This window comes from Oryza glaberrima, chromosome 1 (assembly GCF_000147395.1).
Source record: "Oryza glaberrima chromosome 1, OglaRS2, whole genome shotgun sequence".
In the NCBI taxonomy this organism is placed as follows: domain Eukaryota; kingdom Viridiplantae; phylum Streptophyta; class Magnoliopsida; order Poales; family Poaceae; genus Oryza; species Oryza glaberrima.
The window spans coordinates 839,969-860,375 of NC_068326.1; the positions used below are offsets into that span (position 1 = coordinate 839,969).

General features: G+C 44.5%; 2 protein-coding genes across 2 annotated transcripts; one reads left to right on the forward strand and one right to left on the reverse strand.

Moving 5' to 3' along the window:
* Positions 1 to 3,256: 3,256 nt before the first annotated feature.
* LOC127782525 (uncharacterized) lies at positions 3,257 to 4,768 on the reverse strand. Its single transcript, XM_052309774.1, has 2 exons — positions 4,603 to 4,768; positions 3,257 to 4,308 (listed from the first exon to the last, which is right to left on the reverse strand). The coding sequence occupies exons 1-2, from the start codon at positions 4,766 to 4,768 to the stop codon at positions 3,257 to 3,259; spliced, it is 1,218 nt and encodes a 405-aa protein (XP_052165734.1).
* A 1,887-nt stretch (positions 4,769 to 6,655) lies between these two features.
* On the forward strand, positions 6,656 to 9,726 carry LOC127760862 (uncharacterized). The gene is made up of 2 exons (XM_052285183.1): positions 6,656 to 8,103; positions 9,345 to 9,726. Exons 1-2 carry the CDS (start codon positions 6,805 to 6,807, stop codon positions 9,444 to 9,446), a joined length of 1,401 nt encoding a protein of 466 aa, XP_052141143.1. The 5' UTR covers positions 6,656 to 6,804; the 3' UTR covers positions 9,447 to 9,726.
* The last annotated feature ends 10,681 nt before the right edge of the window (positions 9,727 to 20,407 follow it).

Sequence of the window (20,407 nt, forward strand, 5' to 3'; positions counted from 1 at the left end):
TGCCATGGAATGACGCCTAACCCAAATTTTTTTTATTTTTGTTTTTTTAAAAAATATTTACAGAAATAATCTATCATCAGAAAAATTTACAAAAATAGACCCTGCCGCTCTAGTGGAGGACGGCAAGCTGACGTGGCAGACGGCGGCTCGATGGCGCCGTGTGCGCATTTTACGCTTTGGTCCGGTAAAGGGTGAAATGCAATTTGCCCAGCTGGATAGAAGCATTAGGCTGGTATTTTTTTTTGCATCTAGGCCATAATGCTTCTATGCAGCTCTGTTGATAATGGCCCTTCCCGGGCTGGCTTTTTTGCATGGAGGCCCCTAGCCGCCCTGGCAGTAGGCGGCATGGGTGTTAATGCAAAAAGTTCAACTTTTTCAATCGGCCGTCACCGCCCGTTTTTTCACATGGTCAGTTGTATGTCGCATTGTCAATGGGTGTGTAAGGCAAATGACAAGGATTTTGGCACAGCCGAAGAAAGAAAGTAGACCCCATAGGGAAGATCACTAGGAATATCGTGTATAAAGACGTTCTTGACTAGTGAGCAAAGGTAGGCTCGCATGATCAAAATTAATTTGAAAACATAATATAGAAAATAATAAATTGCTGATCGGAGTATTAATCACCAACATCCTCTTGTTTTGTACAACATGCCATCATCATTCAAGTAGTATATTGTGTGATTATCTTCTCCATACCATCTCGTGTTACATGCGTCAGTTTGCATCGGGCTGATAACAATACTATATGTTAACACGCGTGTCTCTCTAAATATGCACTTTTGCCATCAACAAATTTTAGTAGTTGTGCCACATAGATCATGGAAGAAGACGTTAATGAGATGATCAACAATTGCTATCTTGTTATACATTGTGAAACTATTAATTTGGCATCTGCTTCAAATGAAATTGTTATTTGGGTTTATATTCACATTCTCGTGCTATGTGCTCAATGGGCAGTGGCCGGCGTGTGCTTTGTGTGACAAATAGAAAAAAAGATTTTTTTTTTCTAAGTGCATAGGCCAAATGAAAAAAAATGAATGGAATTGACCTAAAGGAACATCCAAATTCATGACATGCAGAAATTATATTTTCTTGTACTCTATATAATGTAATTGCACTAATATACTCTGTTTTCTATGTATTATACTTGTGAGAGATTATGGTACACCTGAATAATGAAAATTGATGTTATTTTTTTTGAGGTAGTATTGTATAGTGTTTTATTTATAAATTTCATTTGAGGTCAAATATCAATAAGGTTGTGTTCGTTTCTTTGAGGTTTCCAACCTCCACTATATCGTTTCCCGATGGCGACCACGATGGCTCTCGGTGACGACAATCACGACGCGCAGCTCCGCCGCTTCCCCTTCTCCCCTCCCCGCCGCTTTGTGGGCCCTACGTCAGATGCGTGCAGTTTCAGGCGAGACTCTCGTTGCCAAAATGAGACAAAGGAAGCAAACAATGGTCACGGCCCCATCTACATTTTCGTCCACCGCAGCGAGTGTCCTATTTGGCTGGGCGAGTCTATACATCACGTAGGAGCGTGGTGAATGGCCTTAGGGTGTGTTTGGCAACACAGGTTCCCAACTCCTCTCCCTCGTGTACCGTGCGCACGCTTTTCAAACTGCTAAACACAGTGTGTTTTTTTTAAAAAAAATTCTATACGAAAGTTGTTAAAAAAAATCATATGGATCTATTTTTTTAAAAAAAGTTAATACTTAATTAATCACGCGCTAATATATCGCTTCATTTTTCATGCGTACGAGATTGATTCCCATCTCCTTTATCCAAACTCAGCCTTAGAACGCTGGGTTGTGTGGCAATCCATCGATCAATCTAAAAAAATATCCTAGCTGGAGCTGGAGGGGGTTGGAAATAGCCAATGTGCACCTGGTGGGAAATTTAACTATTTGCCACTTTTACGTTTGCCAATTGTTCAAATACCCCTTTTAGGTTTGGAGTTAACTATATGCCATTGGAGAGAGAAGCTTTTCTAATTTTTTGCCACTTTTCGCACTGTACATCGCCACATGGGCTTGCCAACGCGGAATGGGCACCTGAAATGACTTGTATACCCTTAATAGCCATTGGCTGCAATATAGAGCCGAATCTGAAACAATATTTAGGTAAAATGATATAACTTATTACTACTAGCTAAATGTATAATTCATTTGACTGAAACCATACACATATATAGGACTGCAAGAACAATAGCATTTTTTTTGGCAATATATAACATAATATACAACTTCATGACAACACATATATGTACAAGGATTAATATTTGTCAGCATACATATCCAAACATATATCTCAACAAACTGAACATGCACACAATAACAGAAGTGCCTTAATTCATCACGTCCCATCCAAATATCTTAATTCATCAACCATACAATTCATAGGTTCATTGTAGGCCACACATCATTACAAAAGCAGGCCATGCATAACAGGTCCATCAGACCATACATTGGTCTATACATATAACAGGTCCATCAGGGCCATCAGACCATACAATGGTCTATATATAACAGGTTTAGGGTGCCATATAACAGGTTCATCATGGCATACATCATTACAAAAGCAAAAATACATCATCAGGCCATGCACATTAGAAGTTCAGATTACTTCGAGATTGACGATTTCAGACATAAATAGCAAAATACTTGCAGATTGACGCATTTCAGCCATACATAGCAAAATACTTGCAGATTGATAGCAGATTGACACATTTTATTTCAGAAGCTTTGGTGGTGATGCCCTTTTTGGCTTGCTAGCTAGTTTTTTCCTTGGTGTGAGTTTCTTGGTTGGCTGTACTGCCGCTTGCACCTGCACGGGTACAAGTGCTACTTCAACGGAGCTTTGACCAACCTCTAATGCCAGCCTCCTGTTGTTTTTGATGGGTGTAAGCAAGACATGAACCAAAGTTAAGTGAAATGAAATGAAAAACAACACAATTATGCCTTACCTCCTAGTGATTGGTCCAGGACTGCTTGTTTGTGTTGCATGCACTTGTGATTCTGCAGTTGCTTCTTTTGCTGCAGCAGCTCTTGTTCTTGGTGTATTCGCTTGAACATCAACTGCAGCAGCTCTTGTTCTTGGTGTATTCGCTTGAACATCAACTGCAGCAGCTTGGGCATCAATGGCACCCTTTGCTTTCTTCCTTCCCACATTTGTTTTTGTCTTGTTGTTTTTCTTCCTGCAAAACATTGGTTAGCTTAAGCAATACATTGTACAATAGCTAAAAGAAAGTAAATCATAGCTGAACTAACCTCTTCCTAGTTCCAGTCAGTTCACATCTTACACTACCCTTCCTATGTCCAAACCGTTGGCAGTCTGGACATTGAACTTGCCTTGTGGCCTTTTCTTTGCCCTTTTCAAGAGCAGATGGGATCCTATTCTTTCTCTGCCTACCCACTCCTCTCTTCTTGGGAACGGGTGGCAGGAGCTTGAAACCTTTATCAACTTTTGGCCACTGCTTCTTGTCTGTGATGTTAGGGATAACACTTGCATATGCTGCCTGAAATCTGTGCACAGAGTAAGCTGTGTCAACATATTTCTCCATATTTGGCTGCCTAATTGTTGTGATCAGTGCTAATGCATGTGGGCAGGGCTTCCCAGTGACCTGCCATTCCCTGCATGTACATGTCCACTTATCAAGGTACACCACATGCCTAGTCACTTCCTCATCCTTGTATGTCTCTGTAACTTCTGCTTGGTCAGGATTTCCTTTAGTAACCTTCAGATGGCCTAAACCTTTTGAGGCTTCATTCAACTGATGGATGACAACAGGAAGAATCACTCCATTGAGAGCTGTAGAGATCCTCCTCCTCTTCTCAAACAAGATCAAAGTTTTCTCCCTAATGGCATCTGCAAGAGCATCAACAGGCAAATCCTTCAAGTCTTTGATCCAACTGTTCCATGACTCTGCCAGGTTATTGTTGATGTAGTCACACTTGATAGAACAATCAAACTTGCTTCTGGCCCACAGTAGGTTGTGATATTCTTTAAGCCATTGTTTCACCTCTGGACTAGCTGTTGTCACTTCATCCATCCACTTGTCATGCTTCTCAAGCATGTAAGTCTTAGCTGCAGGCCACATCTTCCTCGCATAGATAGACCCATGAAATAATTTCTTCATGTTCTCCATCAAATGCCTCATACACTCCCTCTGTTCTGCCCATGGAAATACCTTGTTAACTGCAGTTTCCAACCCTTTACATGCATCAGTGTGGATAGCTAATTTTGGAACTGGACCAATTGCATTGGCTAGCTGCTCCATAAACCAAACCCAGTTCTCTTTGGTCTCTGAATCAAAAAAACCAAATGCCAAAGGAAACATCCAATTGTGTCCATCTAATGCATTGGCTGCAGGCATGTGTCCATTCCAATATCCATTAAGGGCAGTAGAATCTATGCTAATGTAGGGTCTACAGCCCCCTAAGAAACCATCAATTGATGCTTTAAATGCACAAAAGAATCTACTGAAGTGAACCTTATCTCCAACTTTAACTGTGTCTATCTCAACTACACTACCCGGGGACCTCATTTCCACCTCTGCCTTGAACCTATACAACCAATCAAATGAATCAGACCACTTACCAAATAACTTGTCTGTTGCCTTCTTCCTACCATGATAAACTGTATGATAAGGTATGGTTATCTTGTAGGTGTCCTGTAGCTCCTTCTGAAGTTCCTTTGGACCCATCCCATTCTTCTTGTTGAGAAATGGAATTGCCCTCTCAGCAACCCAAGCTTGAGATGCCATCCTTCCACGAACTCTGCTTCTTGAAGCACACTTGTGATCATATTTGTTTATTTGGACATGCAAAAGCAAACAATATTAGCAACTATGCAAAAGTTACTCCAATCTGAATTCAGCAAGCAAGGTGTCAAATTGCAAAGGTAATTTAAATGGTTAGTATAATACCCTGACACTCTTATTAGGTTGGGTCTTTGCTCTAATTATCCATGGGCAACCAATTGCATGGCATTTCCCTCTAAACCTTTCTTTGTCAGACTTTTCAGTCTCTAGTTCAAACTCATGAACAATGGCATATTGCTTCACTGCCATTCTGAACTCATCCATAGAAGGGTAAAATGTCCCCACTGACATATCTGGGTCATCCCTGTCCCAATCCAACACATCAATGGGTACTTCATCGTCCACTACAATGGCTGCATCTAACATGTCTTGCTGAATCTCGGTTGGAATAATAGGAATTTATTCCATAGCTGAATTGCAGCTGCTGAATTGCAGTTTCTTCCATAGCTGTTGCAGCTGCTGCTGCTCTCTGATCTGCTGCTTTGAAGCCCATGGCCTCAAAAACTTGATCCTCATCCAACAATAAATTAACATCACAATCTTGCTCAGGTTCAACAAGTATAGCCAACTTACTCCAATCTACAACAGCATTAGCCTCTTCTGCATTTTGTGGATGGCTAGAGGTATCACCCGTCCCTTCTTCATGACCAGGAGAAGAAACTTCAGCACTAATCATAGCAGAGAGAACTTGAGCACTTGACTGATCAATTGGATCTGCAGTTACCACACCAGAGACACCTTGAATAGCTGAATCAACTGGATTTGCAATGCCTTCAATAGGTTCATATCCCTTTTTATAAATAACTTTAACACCAAACTCTACCAGCTTATCATCCAACATAGAATTCATCCACTGGCCAAATTCTTCATTGGTTGTCAACTTACATTCAGTGCCAATTTCAGTGTCCAAACCCCAAACTCTAATTTCTTGGCTTGGCCCCCAGATTATCTTGCTAGCCATTTCATCATGAAATTTATCCAAATTATACCCACTGTTAATATCAACCCACCAATCATAGTCTTGCTCTGACATTGGTAGCATTCCATACTCTAGATTCGCAACATACTTAGCAACCCTAACAAGAAATCTAAGCGCATTGCCAGGATCAATCCTGACATAAACAGATTCATAAAAAAAATGGAGTTAGAATACATCTAACTCCATGCATGCAACACAATACAAGCAGGGAGGGCAAGAGAGAAAATGAACTTACCAAGAAGGACAAACTGAGGGCTTCATCGCTGCCGGAGGACGATGGCGACGATGCCCTACCAGGTCACGATGTGCTGTTAGGGAAGAACAAATGCCGGGATGATGCCGGAGCTGCGGATCTGACGAATGCGTCGACGGTGGACTGCGGGTGGAGAACATCGGGACCGGCGTGGGGCGGTGAGCCGGCGGGCCGGGCAGCGCGTCGACGGCCCGGGGCCGACGCTGGGTGAGCAGGGGCCGATGGCGCGGGACGGGCGTCGATGTCGCGCGCCGGGCCGGCGTCGACGGCGCGGGGCCGACGCGGGGCGGGCAGGGGTCGACGGCGCGGCGTCGCCCGTCGATGGTGGCTGGCGGTCGAACGGAATCGGGAGAGAGAGGATCCCCTGATTTAGGGTTTCAGATGCAGGGGTATACTAGTTATTTCAGGTGCCCATTCCACGCTGGCAAGCCCATGTGGCGGTGTACAGTATGAAAAGTGGCAAAAAAATTACAAAAGCTTCTCTCTCCAATGGCATATAGTTAACTGCAAACCTAAAAGGGGTATTTGAACAATTGGCAAACGTAAAAGTGGCAAATAGTTAAATTTCCCGCACCTGGTCCAACCTTGTGCACGGGTGTGTTTGTTGAGGGTTGGCGTCCGTGTCCAGATCTACAGACGCCAAGAAGGAAGTAATTCCCCAAACCTTAGATCGCCTCTTCTTCTTCTAATCTTGCTGTTGGACCCGACGAAGCAAACCCTAGCCTCCTCCTGGAGTAGGCAGCAATCATGGCAGACCACCCCAGGCCTCCTCCCTGTGTGTTGCTGGAACGCGTGGTGCGTTTCGTGGAAGCAGCAGGGTTAACCAGCGGTGGCGCCAGCAGAGACCCAGATGTTGCGGCCATAATCGAGGTCGGCGGATGGAGCTGGAGCACAGTGCAAATGATGGGTTCCGTGGAGGAGATGGAGCGGCTGATGGCGCCGTCCGTGAAACCCGTCGCCTTCCTCGGCGACCCACCTCAAGTAAGCAGCCTGCACATGCTGCTGCCGCCGCCGGCGCGCCTGGATCTGCTTGGGATCGGTGAGATCTCCAGCACCCACAAGGGCATCGTCGTTATCTACGCCAATAAATGCTACCTCCTCTATGATGCCTCCAACAACCACCTCACCGCTATCCCCCCAATTCCCGATTCGGTGACCTCTGCCCCCATCTTCCTTCCCCTCGGTCGCGGCGCTGTCCTCGTCTCTGCCGCCGGCGCCGATGATGATGATTACATCTTCGCCGACATCGTCACCTCCCCCTCCACTAGAGGGATCAACCCCGCGCTCCCCAAAGCCACCATCTTCGCGAGGGTGAAGAACGGCGGCGAGTGGATCCAGTCATCGATTCCTCACCTCCCTCTCACTCCACATCTCTGTGGCCCGACCTACTTCTTCCACATCGACACGGCCTTCTCCTTCGCCGGCACCATCTTCTGGGTTGATCTCCTCAAGGGCATCTTGATTTGCGACGACATCTTGTCATCACCGCAAGGCCCCAGGCTAGCGTTCGTCCCGTTGCCCCACTGCATCGACGCCCACGACAAACCCCGCCATTGCTTCAGCCCAAATGAACACCGTTCCATCGGCCGCGTCTCTGGTGCCATCAAGTTCCTCGCCTTGATCGGCTACTGCGAAGCTTCTTGTCCCGAGAACGAGGTGAAGCTCAAGACATGGTCACTGTCCCCAGATTTCAAGCACTGGAAAGAGGAAACGACATTGACTGTCGGAGACATCTGGGCGAGCGAGAGCTTCAACCAGATGGGGTTGCCACATGTTCTGCCCTTCTCCCCTGTCCTCAGCGTCAACGAAGATGGCATCATGTATGCCGTTCTGAATGATGTCAAGAAGGAACCAATACCGCAACTCAATGAGTTCGGGGACAGTCTTGGGATGCAGCTGGTTCCTAAAGCAAATTATATGATCCGCTTCGACATGCTGCAAAACAAGGTCCTGTCCTCCACCAAGATTTCTAAAAAGGCCACTTCGCGGTGGCTTACAAATACCTTCCTTGCTACCGACTTCAGTGCATACCTACAAGACCGCCAGGTACTTTACTAGTAACTGCTACCCCACTCTACTTCTCTGGCTTCATCCCAATCGTTTGTTTTACTGCTTTACTTTGTTTCAGACTCAATTGATGCTTATATTTGTCACATCAAGTTAGTTTCACTTGTACAACTAACTAGTAAAAAATATTGACATCTTAATTTGGCCAACCATTAATTAACATTCAAGTATTGAACACCGCTTAGTGTGTCATATGTGCACCAGCTTCCCTTCATGAACCAATGAGCATTACAAGTCTCATGTTAAACTTTGCTAGTAATATTTTTTAAATTAAGAATTGGTATCAGCCTAAGTTCATTCGATGATTTACTAGTATGCAGTATGCAGAGGCTCAAATTTAAACTGAAATTGAAAAAAAAAAATCAGCAACTTCCGTAGCCTTCCGTTGTTATTTTCGACAAAAAGTACAATACCCTTATCAATTATCCCATTTGCGTTTATGGCTCACTGTTTTGGCGCAATACTATTTTTAATTGACCTTTCTTACTTTATAGCCCTGTGCTATGATGCTTTCAACATATTCCAATCTGAGACAAGCTTAAGATATCCATGCTTCCGGAACGCTTTCTTTTCTAGAAAATTATTTTTACAGTCTTCTAAGTTTCACTTCTTCAATACAAACCTGAGTGAATTGTCTAATTAGTTACTTAATGAATCTAGAGTTTTCAAAATCAATTTCCGAATGTATACACGGTTGGTGTTATGTTTTCTTTGGTGTAGAATTATTTCATAGTGGTTTCACTTATCCAATACAAGCTTCCTTTCTTTTGTCTTAACCAATGAAAATTACCTGGCTCTTGTTGAACTTTGATAGTTGTAACTTTCAAATTAAGAATTATTTTCAGAGTCCCTCAGTTTAGTTTTCAGAGTCTCCCTGAGTGAATTGCCTAATTAATGAATATAGAGAGGTTTTGAAATCAGTTACCGAATGCATTATTGGTACAAGCCTAAGTAGATTCTAAAAGATGCAGCATTCTGAAGTGCAAGACTAAAACCAACAGTGGTCTTAACTGCTGCTGGCAACAGTAACAACCTATAACCACGTATATTGATGCCATGGCTACTAACCTCATTAGCAACATGCCTTGAAGTACTGCTGACTGGACACTACCCCTCTTCTTAAGTGTTGAAGAATTATAATTCAAGCTTTGGCATAGATAAAACTAGGGTCAGATTTAAATCATAATGTTTAATTGACAGTCATCATTTTGTTTTGGCAGAATGCTGAAGCAGCAGGCAAGGTTGGAGCAAGCGCCAAGGGCAAGCGTAAGCGGATGAGCAGCAGGCAAGCTGGTAGGAGCAAGTGCCAAGGGCAAGCGTAAGCGGATCGAGGAGTGCTGAATGGTACTCCCTCCGTTTAAAAAAAAAAAACAATCCTGAGTATGAACCGTGTGTGGGTTCATACCCAGGATTTATTCTTTTCTTTTTAGGACGGAGGGAGTAGTATGTTTCTGTTGCTTAACATGTGCGCCTAGCATGTCGCTTTTTTGGCTTACATCCTGTGAGATGTAATGTTAAATGTGTTTAGGTTAACCATCAGACCTTATTTTAGTCACTATCACACTTTATTTTAATGATATCAGCCTAGCAGTTAAAACTGAATGGTAACCAATATATGATGTATGATCATCGTGGATTTATATCATCATATGCTATGTGGCCAAAGGTTTGGTCGTGGTGCTCCGTGGACTATCAGCCCCATCGTTTGGCCTAAACAGCCAAAGAATAAGCCAAAATTTAAATTTTTGAACTTAATTTTGAAATGCTTTTAACGTAATTTTTATTAATTTTGGCTTTTAAGTCGCTACGAACAAATCTACAAAAGTTTTACTTATAAATTAATTTTAATTTTCTAATAAGCCAAATAAGCCATTTTAGGTAAAATGGCAACCGCTGGGAGCCTATCTATCTGTGACTGTGAGTGACTCGGAATGGCTTTTTATTGGTTTCTTGTACCAAACTTTGGTACAAGTTCCACTATCTAATACTAGTAGTAATTTACCTGTGCTAACACGACAACAATATTTGGTAATGCAATCAATAAACTAAAGACAACGCATGTTTTGGCAATTAAGCATATAATTAGATAAATTTAAAATTCACACAAATATTAAAAAAATAAAGTAATTTTATTGTTAAATTTATAAGATGTGTGCAAAATAGCATCGCTTTTTATATCTTTGAAACTATCTAATTCTTGGTGCACTAAGAAATTATTTTATAACTGCGTGAATATTATTTTCCGAATGATGCGCAAAATAATAACTGCAAGCTACTCTTATGGAAAATGTTCCATGATGAGTCATTGCTATGTAGGTAATGGATCCACATGCCATTTAAAGGCAAATAGTGATTTTATCCCATTATATTTGAATATGTAAATAATCAAAATTGCATTATCATTCAGAAATAAAATAAGTTAGGTAAAAGGAAACGTAAAAATAAACACAATATCCATCCATCAAGGTGTGACTGCAAGACCAACCGAAGAAAAAAAATACATTATGTCCGGGTTTGGCAATGGTGACAATACGACATCGGCGGCACGAAGGAAATCGGTGACGATGAGCAGGGCCGAGGAGGAGGTTGCCGGAGCAGCTTCTATCAATGTAGGGTCGGTGGCCGGGGTTCGCCGCAGATTTGGATCTGGCCGGCGAGTCAGGTGCACAGCCACGAGATGGCAGGGTGTTGGTTGCGTCACGGTTGGCGTGATGGAGCTGGAGCCTAGAGGGAGGTGAGCGGCGAGGACGACATGATGGTGAACTGGGGCGACGAGGAGAGGGAGGGCATGATTTTGGGGATTGGCGGTGGAGAGCGACACTGTGTGACGTCGAATGTAACTCATCATATCTGAATCGTTGTATGTGTCACATAATGAATAAGTAATAAAACAAGTTGTTGAACTATACCGTGGACTAACTCAGGTCCATGGACACCAAGGCCCTGGGTCCGCCACACGCTATGCCTCTTGGCGCCCCTCCGTTGATCGCTTCTCGGCCACACACGCATTAATGGCTTGATGACGAAATTAATTTACATGCCAGTTGATTGCACACGAGATTGGTTTTGGCTTATACCATGTACTGATTTATGGGTGATAGTCACCCTCTCGGTTCATTGGTCACACGGTCCAACCGTGAACTAGAGGCTGAAGCGCGGTTCACTAATGTACTTACTCCGTCCCATAAAAAAATAATTTAGTATTAGATGTGACACATCATAGTATTACGAATCTGGATATATTTCTGTTTAGATTTATTGTATTAGAATATATCATTTCGTTTTTTGAATGGAGGGAGTATATATCAGGTACTCCATACTTAACACACATCCGGATGGTACGATGGCTATAGGAGTTGACTTGCAACCGCGCACCTTTTAGTTGGATATTTGAAAAAAAAAGAGGCTGCGAGCTAGTGTGGCCCAAAAAATGAGCCTACGAACTAACACGGCCATCATGTGGCCCATTCATTCATTGACTTGACTTAGAGCAGATATAATAGCAGACTATAAGCTAGCTATAAACATATTTTAAAGAGATACTCCCTTCGTACTCATAAAGGAAGTCGTTTAGGATAATGTTTAAGTCAAACCTTGGGAATATAAATCATGAATAACTCTTAAGTTGTTGAGTTTGAAAATGTAAAAATTATATGAATAGATTTGCCTTGAAAAACATTTTCATAAAAGTATAAATATATCACTTTTTAATAAATATTTTTATAGAAATAAGAAGTCAAAATTATGTTTTGGAGACCGTGTCGCTGTCCAAAACGAATTCCTTTATGAGTATGGAGGGAGTACTCCCTTCATCTACTTTTGATAGTCATATTTCCAAATCTGAAAATTTTATTTTTGATAGGCATATTTCAGTTCAACAACCTATCATCTTAATGACTTTCTCGGATTTAATGCATGATTCTCCATTCTTCCACACAACATTGGCTACATTGGCTTGTTTACGAGGAATGACTAGTAGCATATTTAAATGGATGATAAGTAGAATTACTTATCCTTGGTCTGTGTGCCAAGATGAAATATGACTATCAAAAGTAGATGAAGGGAGTAAAAGAAGAGAGAGAAGAGCAGCGGGCCACAGATCTGTAGCCAGCTACAGCATGGACTCTAAAACGTAATGTGTGTATTACAGGTAGGACCATATATTAATAGTATAGTGTCGACGTTTGATGTCGCGATTCCGGTATTTGCACAGTATCGGGATCGTTGGTACTAGGATATACGCGAGACTGAGGTAAAAGAGACAGAGACAGGGATTTTTATACAGGTTCGGGCCCCTGAATTGTCAGGTAATAACCCTACATCCTATTGGGCGAAGCCGGTATTGCTCTTATTCACCATAATCACACCAGTACAATATTTGGGGTAGCCCATCTAACTGTTGTCGATATGACGGTCTGAAGTTCTGACTCGTAGTCAACAACAGGGTAGTCTTCCTCCTCGAATCCGCATCCGGCGAGATCAGAGACAACGCTATGTCTCTCCTGACGGTAGCCATAGGTACCGTAGGGGACTAGCCATGCCTATCTCTGAAGTCGATATCTGGCATCTTGTCTTGGCGTATGTTGGCTTATATGTTGATCTTGCGTCTTGATCTATTGTTCCGTGTCCCCTCTCCTCCTAGGGGGCCTTGTATTTATACCCATAGGTGTCCCCTTGTCTAAGTAGAACTAGGGAAACTAATATGGATACAATCCGAGTAGTCCTTGTCGTTTCCATGTAGAACTATAGTCATGCTTCCTTATGCGGAACTCCTCCTATATCCGAAAGTTGTTTCCGTATAAGACATGGTATGTGGTGGGTCCTGTCGAGATTTAGTCAACTACTATTAGGTATGTGGTATCCACAACCCTAACATATAGTAAGTAACTATTGTATGAATTGACTATTACATTGGCTATAGATGATTTGGAGGTAGTAGCTGACTATACTATTATACTTGCTCTTAGTACGGTCCGACCGAAGGCAATTTGTGACTCACGAGACAACGAACCCAACTATTTACTTGGTCGAAATCGTTAATAGGCGATCAGTCGCCGCGTGAGGAGAGGGGAGCGCGGGCAGCATGCGGTTTCTTTTTTTGTTTTGTTTTTTTCGCACGGTTTCCGGGCGGGACGTGGTTTTTTTTTCTTTTTAGGGCAAGTACTATAAACCCCTACATATTGCCCCTAAATTTGCCATATAGGATTAGATGATGAGTTGGAGGAGAGAAGTTAGGAGAGAGAGAATGAACCACCCCACATGCAAGGGGCAACCTCCACACAATCTCCAAGTAAAAAGATAAGATGATGTGAGAGTAAACTAATACTCGGGTTTGTGTACTAGAATTGACATGTTGTACTTGTTACCACTTAATTAATGAGCAGATGATATGATGTAAATTAGATGTGACACTCACCTCCACTATAAAACTTGCCCTTATGCGTGCGGTTTTTTTTTTTCTTTTCTTCCTTCAGTATCGTTACTTTTTGTGTGGCGCACGTTTTTTTTCTGTTTTTTTTCTTTCCGTATCTTTTTCTGGTTTTTTGTTTTTTAATACATACATATACAAAGTTTGTATACAAATTTTGTGTGTATAACTTTTTATATATAGGCGTACAAATTATATATATATATATATATATATATATATATATATATATATATATATATATATATATATATATATATATATATACACACACACACACACGTATATAAAGATGGTATATTGTGACGCCCCGATTTTCGTTCGGGATTAAAAATCATTAAATAATGTATTTTCTAGAAATTAAATAAAATTTAAAGCAATTTAATCAAGTGAAATAATGGGAGAATTAAAATTTTCCTATAAAAATCATTGGCCGAGAATATTTTGTAATATTCTTTGTGCCCTAATATATTCTCTGAAATTTCCCGTGAATTTTCGGAGCTCAATAAATAAGTTTAATGCCACAAAGTTCATTTAATCAATTAAGTAAAAATAAAACCAAATAAATCTCTCCATCCTCCCTTTGGGCTCGGCCCAAGCCTCTCCTTCCCCTCCTTCAGCCCGCTCCTCCCCCCCTACAGGGGCCGTTGGCCCATTTGCCTCCTCTCCCTTGAAAGTCCACAAAACCCCCCAGCTCTTCTCTCTCCGACCGACATGTGGGACCCGGCCCCACATGTCAGCTCCTTCCCCTTCCTCCAGCCTGGACCGGCAACTGCCATGGCCGCCCGAGCCGCCCACGTCACCGCCCCTCCCGCGCGACCCCCCTCTCCCGCGCGTGCGTGGGCGCGGTCGCCGCCCTCGTCCTCCCCCTCTTCCCCCACTTCCCCCGAGAAAAACGGCACCGAGCCACCTCCACTCCGCCCCTCGATGCCGCCCCCACGTCGCCGGCTGGTTTCCACCTCTCTCGGGCTCGATCCCGCCTCCCCTCCCCTATAAAAACAATCCCCGGCCTCCCCTCATCCGTTTCCCCCATTTTCCCCAAGCCGCCGCGCCCTCCCTCGCTCTCCCCGCGCCGAGCCCACGCGCCGCCGCTCTCTGGCGAACTCCAGCCGCGCCGCGCTGCCGCTCCCGTCCACCCCGCACTGCGCCGTCGCCCTCCCCGGCACCGCAGTCGCCGTGCGCACCCCGTCCACCGCTCCTCTTCCCCAATCCACCGCCGCAACGCCGCTTCCACCGCCACCCCGAGCCACCTTTGCCTTTAGCCGCCTCCATCCGCTCCCCGCCGGCGAGCGCCGCCTCGCCCGGCCGTGCTTTTGCCTCCAACGGCTTCGCCGCGTCACACCGCACCCCGGCATCCACTCCGTTCTCCCCTTCCACCCCCGCAGCACCATTCCCACCGTGCAAGCCGAAACCACCGCCATTCACCGCCTCCAGCCGCCAGCTACTGCCGCCCTAGGGGTCGCCGTGCCGTTCCGTTTGTGTCGTCGGCATCGCTGTGCTGAGCTCTACCCCGGCCCCTACTCCATCTCCCCTCTCCGCCTCCGGAACATCGCCGCCTCGCGCACCACCTCTCTCGCGCCGCCGCCATCTCGCCTCCCTCCGTCGGCCGCCTCTCTCCGGCGTCGCCCCGTGGTGAGCACCCCGGTTTCCTCCTCCTCTCCCTCCTAGCGCCGTGCGCTGCCGCTTCCGTGCGTGCGTCGCCGCCCCGCGTCGCCGCCGCTCGCCGCTGGTGGTCCTCAGACCGGTGCGTCGCCGCCGCGCCGTGTGCTCGACCGGCCGGCTGCCGCTGCCCTGCTCGCCCGGGCCGATCGGTCCCCTTTGCCGCGCCTCCCTCGTGTGCACCGCCGCTCCCCGCGCCGTCGCCGCCGGTGGTCGCATTGCCGCGCGCCATCGCTCGGTCGGGCCGGCCTAAGCCGTGCCCGTGCCCAGCCGCGCCACCCCATGGCCGCCCGATCGGCTTTGGGTCGATCCGGGCCGTCGGTTCCCGTGGACCGACGGTGGACCGCCTCGGTGGTCTCGGTCCACGGTGAACCGGCGCCCTTGTGCCGCTGACCGGTGGGGCCCGCTTGCCGGCGCCGCCCCTCCCCCTTGATGACGTCAGCAACCCCGTTTTCCTTTGGAAAAATAATTAACAATTGCGTCATAAATCATATTTAATTCTAGAAATTCATTTAAATGGCTCAAAACTTCTAAAATTCATATCTAATTCATTCGAACTCCGAATGGAGCCATTCAACTTGCAAAATTCATCTAAAATTGAGCTCTACATGTTTGTTTAGTTTTTATGTACTATTTCTTTGGTTTTTATTAGAGTTTTTCCTCGTTTTGCGTGCCAGCGTGTAGTTTCCGCCGTTTCGGAAGATCGCGGTCGCGAGGATAAGAGTTTGGAAGATCAAAGTGAAGAAGCAAGGCAAGTCACACATTCCCCTTGAGCATGTTGATCCCAATTTACTAATGTTTTATCGTTTGCAAATAAATATGCATGTGTTGCTAATTACATGGGATCCGGGTATTACCTATCTGCTCGCTTGTGCCATGTTTGCTTGATATCTGTCCTTTGTCAACCTTGGGTGATAAATCGACTAGCTCATGTTACTTATGTGACCTAGCTAGAACTATATGCTTAGCCATGCTTAATTACCACTAGCTCAGTTGATGGGATAATTGCAGTATTAGACCTTTTTAGTATCTGAATGAGCTGCGTGCTCGAGACATCTGGCCATGCTTCATGGTCGTAATTATCCAACTAAAATGCGACTGCATGGTGGGCTGTGGATGCATGGTTTTGCTAGTCGCACCCATGGCAATTAAGGACCGGTTCGCGGGAAACCCTGGAAGAATTCCTCGTACTTACCACAAGCCAGCGTGGGCAACGGCTGGGCTTGTAGTGTAGCTTTCTTCTAGCTGACGCATCCAGGCAAGGGTGGGCGTGATGGAGCGGGGCAGGCCCTGCGACGGCCTCTGTCGCTTCTGGATTCACCTAGGCACGAGAGGGGACTGCCCATTGCCCGCTAGGGACGGGGGTGAAACCTGAGGTGTGGTGTGCTTGGCTAGAGGGGGTTATGCGAAGGGTCATGTCACGGCCTCTTTCCGGTATGTCGTGGTGGCATGTTGGCACACGGGAACGTGTCGTGGGGCTGTGTTTTGTGGGTACAGTTGTACACCTCTGATCAGAGTAAAACTATTCGAATAGCCGTGCCCGCGGTTAGGGGCGGTCGACCAGATTCACCGTGATTAGTCCCACCTTAATAAATCGACCCAATACACTGTAGTTCAGGTGGGTTGGTTGGGCCTGTTCAACGTGGTGTAGCGTTGATCAGTGGAGATTTAATGTTACTTTAATTACTCAACTGTTTTACTGTTTTGCTCAATAAAATATTTTACAACTGCCTTTATGCGAATAGCCACAAACCGTCCTTGTGTTCCCTTGCACGTCTGCATCGTTGGTGTGGCTTGCTGAGTACGGTGATTGTACTCAGCCTTGCTATTATTCCCCCTTTCAGAAGTGTAGTGCTTCTGAGCTGAAGACAGAGTTAGAGGACTAAGGCTCAGACCCCAGTTGAGTTTTGCCTGTGGAGTGGAGCTGAAGCCCCGCTAGGATCGCCTTTTTCCGCTGCTGTCGTTCTCTTTTGGTGTGAGGACTAAGTGCCTCTTCTGTAAGTATTTTACGCTTTATTTACGTTTGGAACTGTATATTACTTGTCGTTTTGTGTACCCTGGCTGGTCCTGGACAGGGATTTAATACACAAAATAGTCTGGAAATTTAGGGCTAAATTTCTGGGCGTGACATATATTTTGTATACATACATATATAAACTTTTATATACGTCACATACAAACTTTGTATATGACGTATACAAACATTTTATATGTGTATATACATATTAGAAAATATACATATGTATATATTTATATACATACATATAAACTTTATATACATACATATAAACTTTATATATATAAAGTTTATATGTATTATACATACGTATATACATCTAGTAGAGGAGAGAGACTATATGGTCAGAAACTGACCGCGCGGCTCGTGGGAAGCGCGACTGATCGCACATTAGGGGCAGCATGACCGTTTGTTCGTTCCTTCTACGAAATACCTAATACGTGAACGTTCGCGTTAACCCGTACCCGCGAATGGCTCGAACAGGTTGGCATGCGCGGGCGCGCCACACGTGAATGCAGCAGATTTCCTTTTGTACCTAAAACGTGTCACTGGTGGAGAAGTGGATTTTACTCCCGGTTCATAACCCCTATATAATCCTGGTTTTCCAACCGAGACTACGAATCCGGGACTAAAAATAGCGATCTTTAGTCCCGGGTGAGATAACCGGGAGTAAAAATCGATTTTTAGTTCCGGTTGGTGTTTATCTTTAGTCCCGTTGAGGCAGATCCGGTTGCTTCTTTATTATTTTCTTCTCTTCATTATTTTTAATATATTGATTTCACCCTAACCCTATCCCGTCCCCAAAATCCCAAAACAATCATCCTCAAATTGCCTTCAAATCCACAAATCGATCATCTCAGATCACAGATACATAAATCACGGATACTTCACATATCACATATCTCCCATTATCATTCACAAACCACAGATCGAACAAATCACAGATCGCACAAATCACAAATGGCACAAATCACAGCCATTCACATCACATTAAAAAGGAAAAAAAGAAAAAAAATTCCCATGCCGGGCGGCCCGAGGCGCCGCCTGCCGCCGCCGGGGCGGCCTCCGCGCCCCCGCCACCTGCCGCCACCGGGAGAGGCCCTTCGCGCCTCCGCCGCCTACCGCCGCGGGCCCTCCGCGCGGGCAGCCGCCGCCTGCCCTCCACGCGGGCAGCCGCTGCCGCCGAGCCGCCGCGCCTCCGCGACCTGGCTTCGCGCCGGGCTCCGCGCCTCCGTGCCGGCCACCCCCTGCTGTCGCCAGGAAGACAAAGGAGAGGGGAAGGGGAGGAGGAGAAGAAGCGAGGAGAAGAAGTGGAGGGGAAGAAGCTAAGGATAAGACTGAGGAAGAGGGAACGACAGATCGACGCGCGAAGAGATAAAAGATCGCGCGGCTTGGGGTAAATTTTAGTCCCGGTTCTTTAGTCCCGGTTGTTTATACCAACCGGGGCTAAAAATAATTGGGGCCTGACACGCCCTGACAACTTGTTTAACCGTGACTAAAAATGATCTTTAGTCCCGGTTGGTAACATCAACCGAGACTAAAGATCAAAAAGTACCCCTCAGCTTTTAAACCGGGACTAAAGATGATTTTTTAGACCCGGTTTTTATTGGAACCGGGACTATTATAGAATTTGGCCGACCGATCAAAGATGGTTTCTCCACCAGTTTGTACTTATATATGGCCCTCCTTAATCACCGATCTTTTGAGACTAATCACGTATATGACTTTCCTTAATCACCGAATTTTGAGGCTAATCACGTTGGTGAATTTTTTTTATCGTTTGCCGCGCATGCATGCACGTGCCCACGTTTGCTACTTTGTTTTGGACCAATTGAAGCTTAGTAAATTTTTTTTTGTTTTTGGAATTTATTTTAATTTTGTTTTAAAATTCATCTATTTATAAAAAGTTTGTATATCAAAAGTTTTTATATATAAAGTTTGTATATCGAAAGTTTATATTAGTAAAGTTTGTATGTATAAAGGTCAAGTTGTATTAAAGTTTGTGAGTAGAGATATTAGTAATTTGAATAGGATTTATTAAAAAGAAAAGTTCAAAAAATTTGGGTAAAAAATCTGTTGAGTAGAAGATGTTACTATAAAAATAAAAGATTATGTATGCCTTAGTTACACAATAATTATATGGTAATGCTTTAATTACAAACATCACACTATTTTTTTTTAGCAAAATATATGCATACCGTCAACATATGCAAATGATTGTAGCTTTAAGTACATGCTAGCTAATTAAAGTGTCGGCCTGTATAGTTGCATGCTACTCCATTTCTTATCTAGTTGCATGTGTGCATGCGATCGATGCGCTTACAAATCATGATGCTAATTAAGAGTGTATAATGTCATTCCCAACCCATGATACTATATATAGTTTTCATAAACTTCACATCATCAAGAAACTAATACTAGACACTACTCTTCCAATGCAAACACCACTATTCTATACTTAGATTTAATGCTACTTATCTTACATGATGTCTTGAATGTTGTGTAAAAACCATATTTCATGCAAGACATGGTTTTTTTTTCTTTCCTCATTTATTTATCTGTCACGTTATTTTTCATCCTATGTGACAGTTTATTTAATGCTATAAACATCATTCTAGTTATTGGGTTGGAAATGGTCTAATTATGAGACGTACCATACTAAACGTCTGTTCGCGTTCCGCGAACGTTCACGTATTAGCCTCACCCGCTGCTCGGGCGGTGCTGCGAGACCGCATCTGTCTCGTGCCAACAGACCGCAAACAGCGTCTCTCTCGTGCCGATGTTGTGGCGTTGCGGGGCCGTAACAACGTCACCCATTTCGCACCACGACACCGCCCATGTCATGACTCCTTCACGCGAGCAGGGACGGAGCTAGAACGAGACAGAGAAGGAGACAGAGAGATGCTACTAACTTAATTTATTTTACTTTATATTGAGTTTAAGCTGACATAGATACTTAGATTTATATTGAGAGAGTGTATATATAGCGAAAATAGGTAAGATATAGTTATAATTTTTTTCACCGGGTTACTAGGAACCCCCTAATTACTCTACCTCCACCCTGCACGCGAGACCGCACACGAATTCAGCACGTGGTCATTATTTTCACGCAACGGTCGAGCAATATCGTGTCATGCCCTTCCACTCAGCGACGACGGGGTGTTTAGATCTACGGGTGT

Coding starts and splice junctions, on each gene's coding strand:
- LOC127782525 (XM_052309774.1), bottom strand. CDS start 4,768: ATGGCATCTCAAGCTTGGGTTGCTGAGAGGGCAATTCCATTTCTCAAC. Junction 4,309..4,602: donor GGCAACAGACAAGTTATTTG/GTAAGTGGTCTG, acceptor TTTTTGATTCAG/AGACCAAAGAGAACTGGGTT.
- LOC127760862 (XM_052285183.1), top strand. CDS start 6,805: ATGGCAGACCACCCCAGGCCTCCTCCCTGTGTGTTGCTGGAACGCGTG. Junction 8,104..9,344: donor CATACCTACAAGACCGCCAG/GTACTTTACTAG, acceptor TTGTTTTGGCAG/AATGCTGAAGCAGCAGGCAA.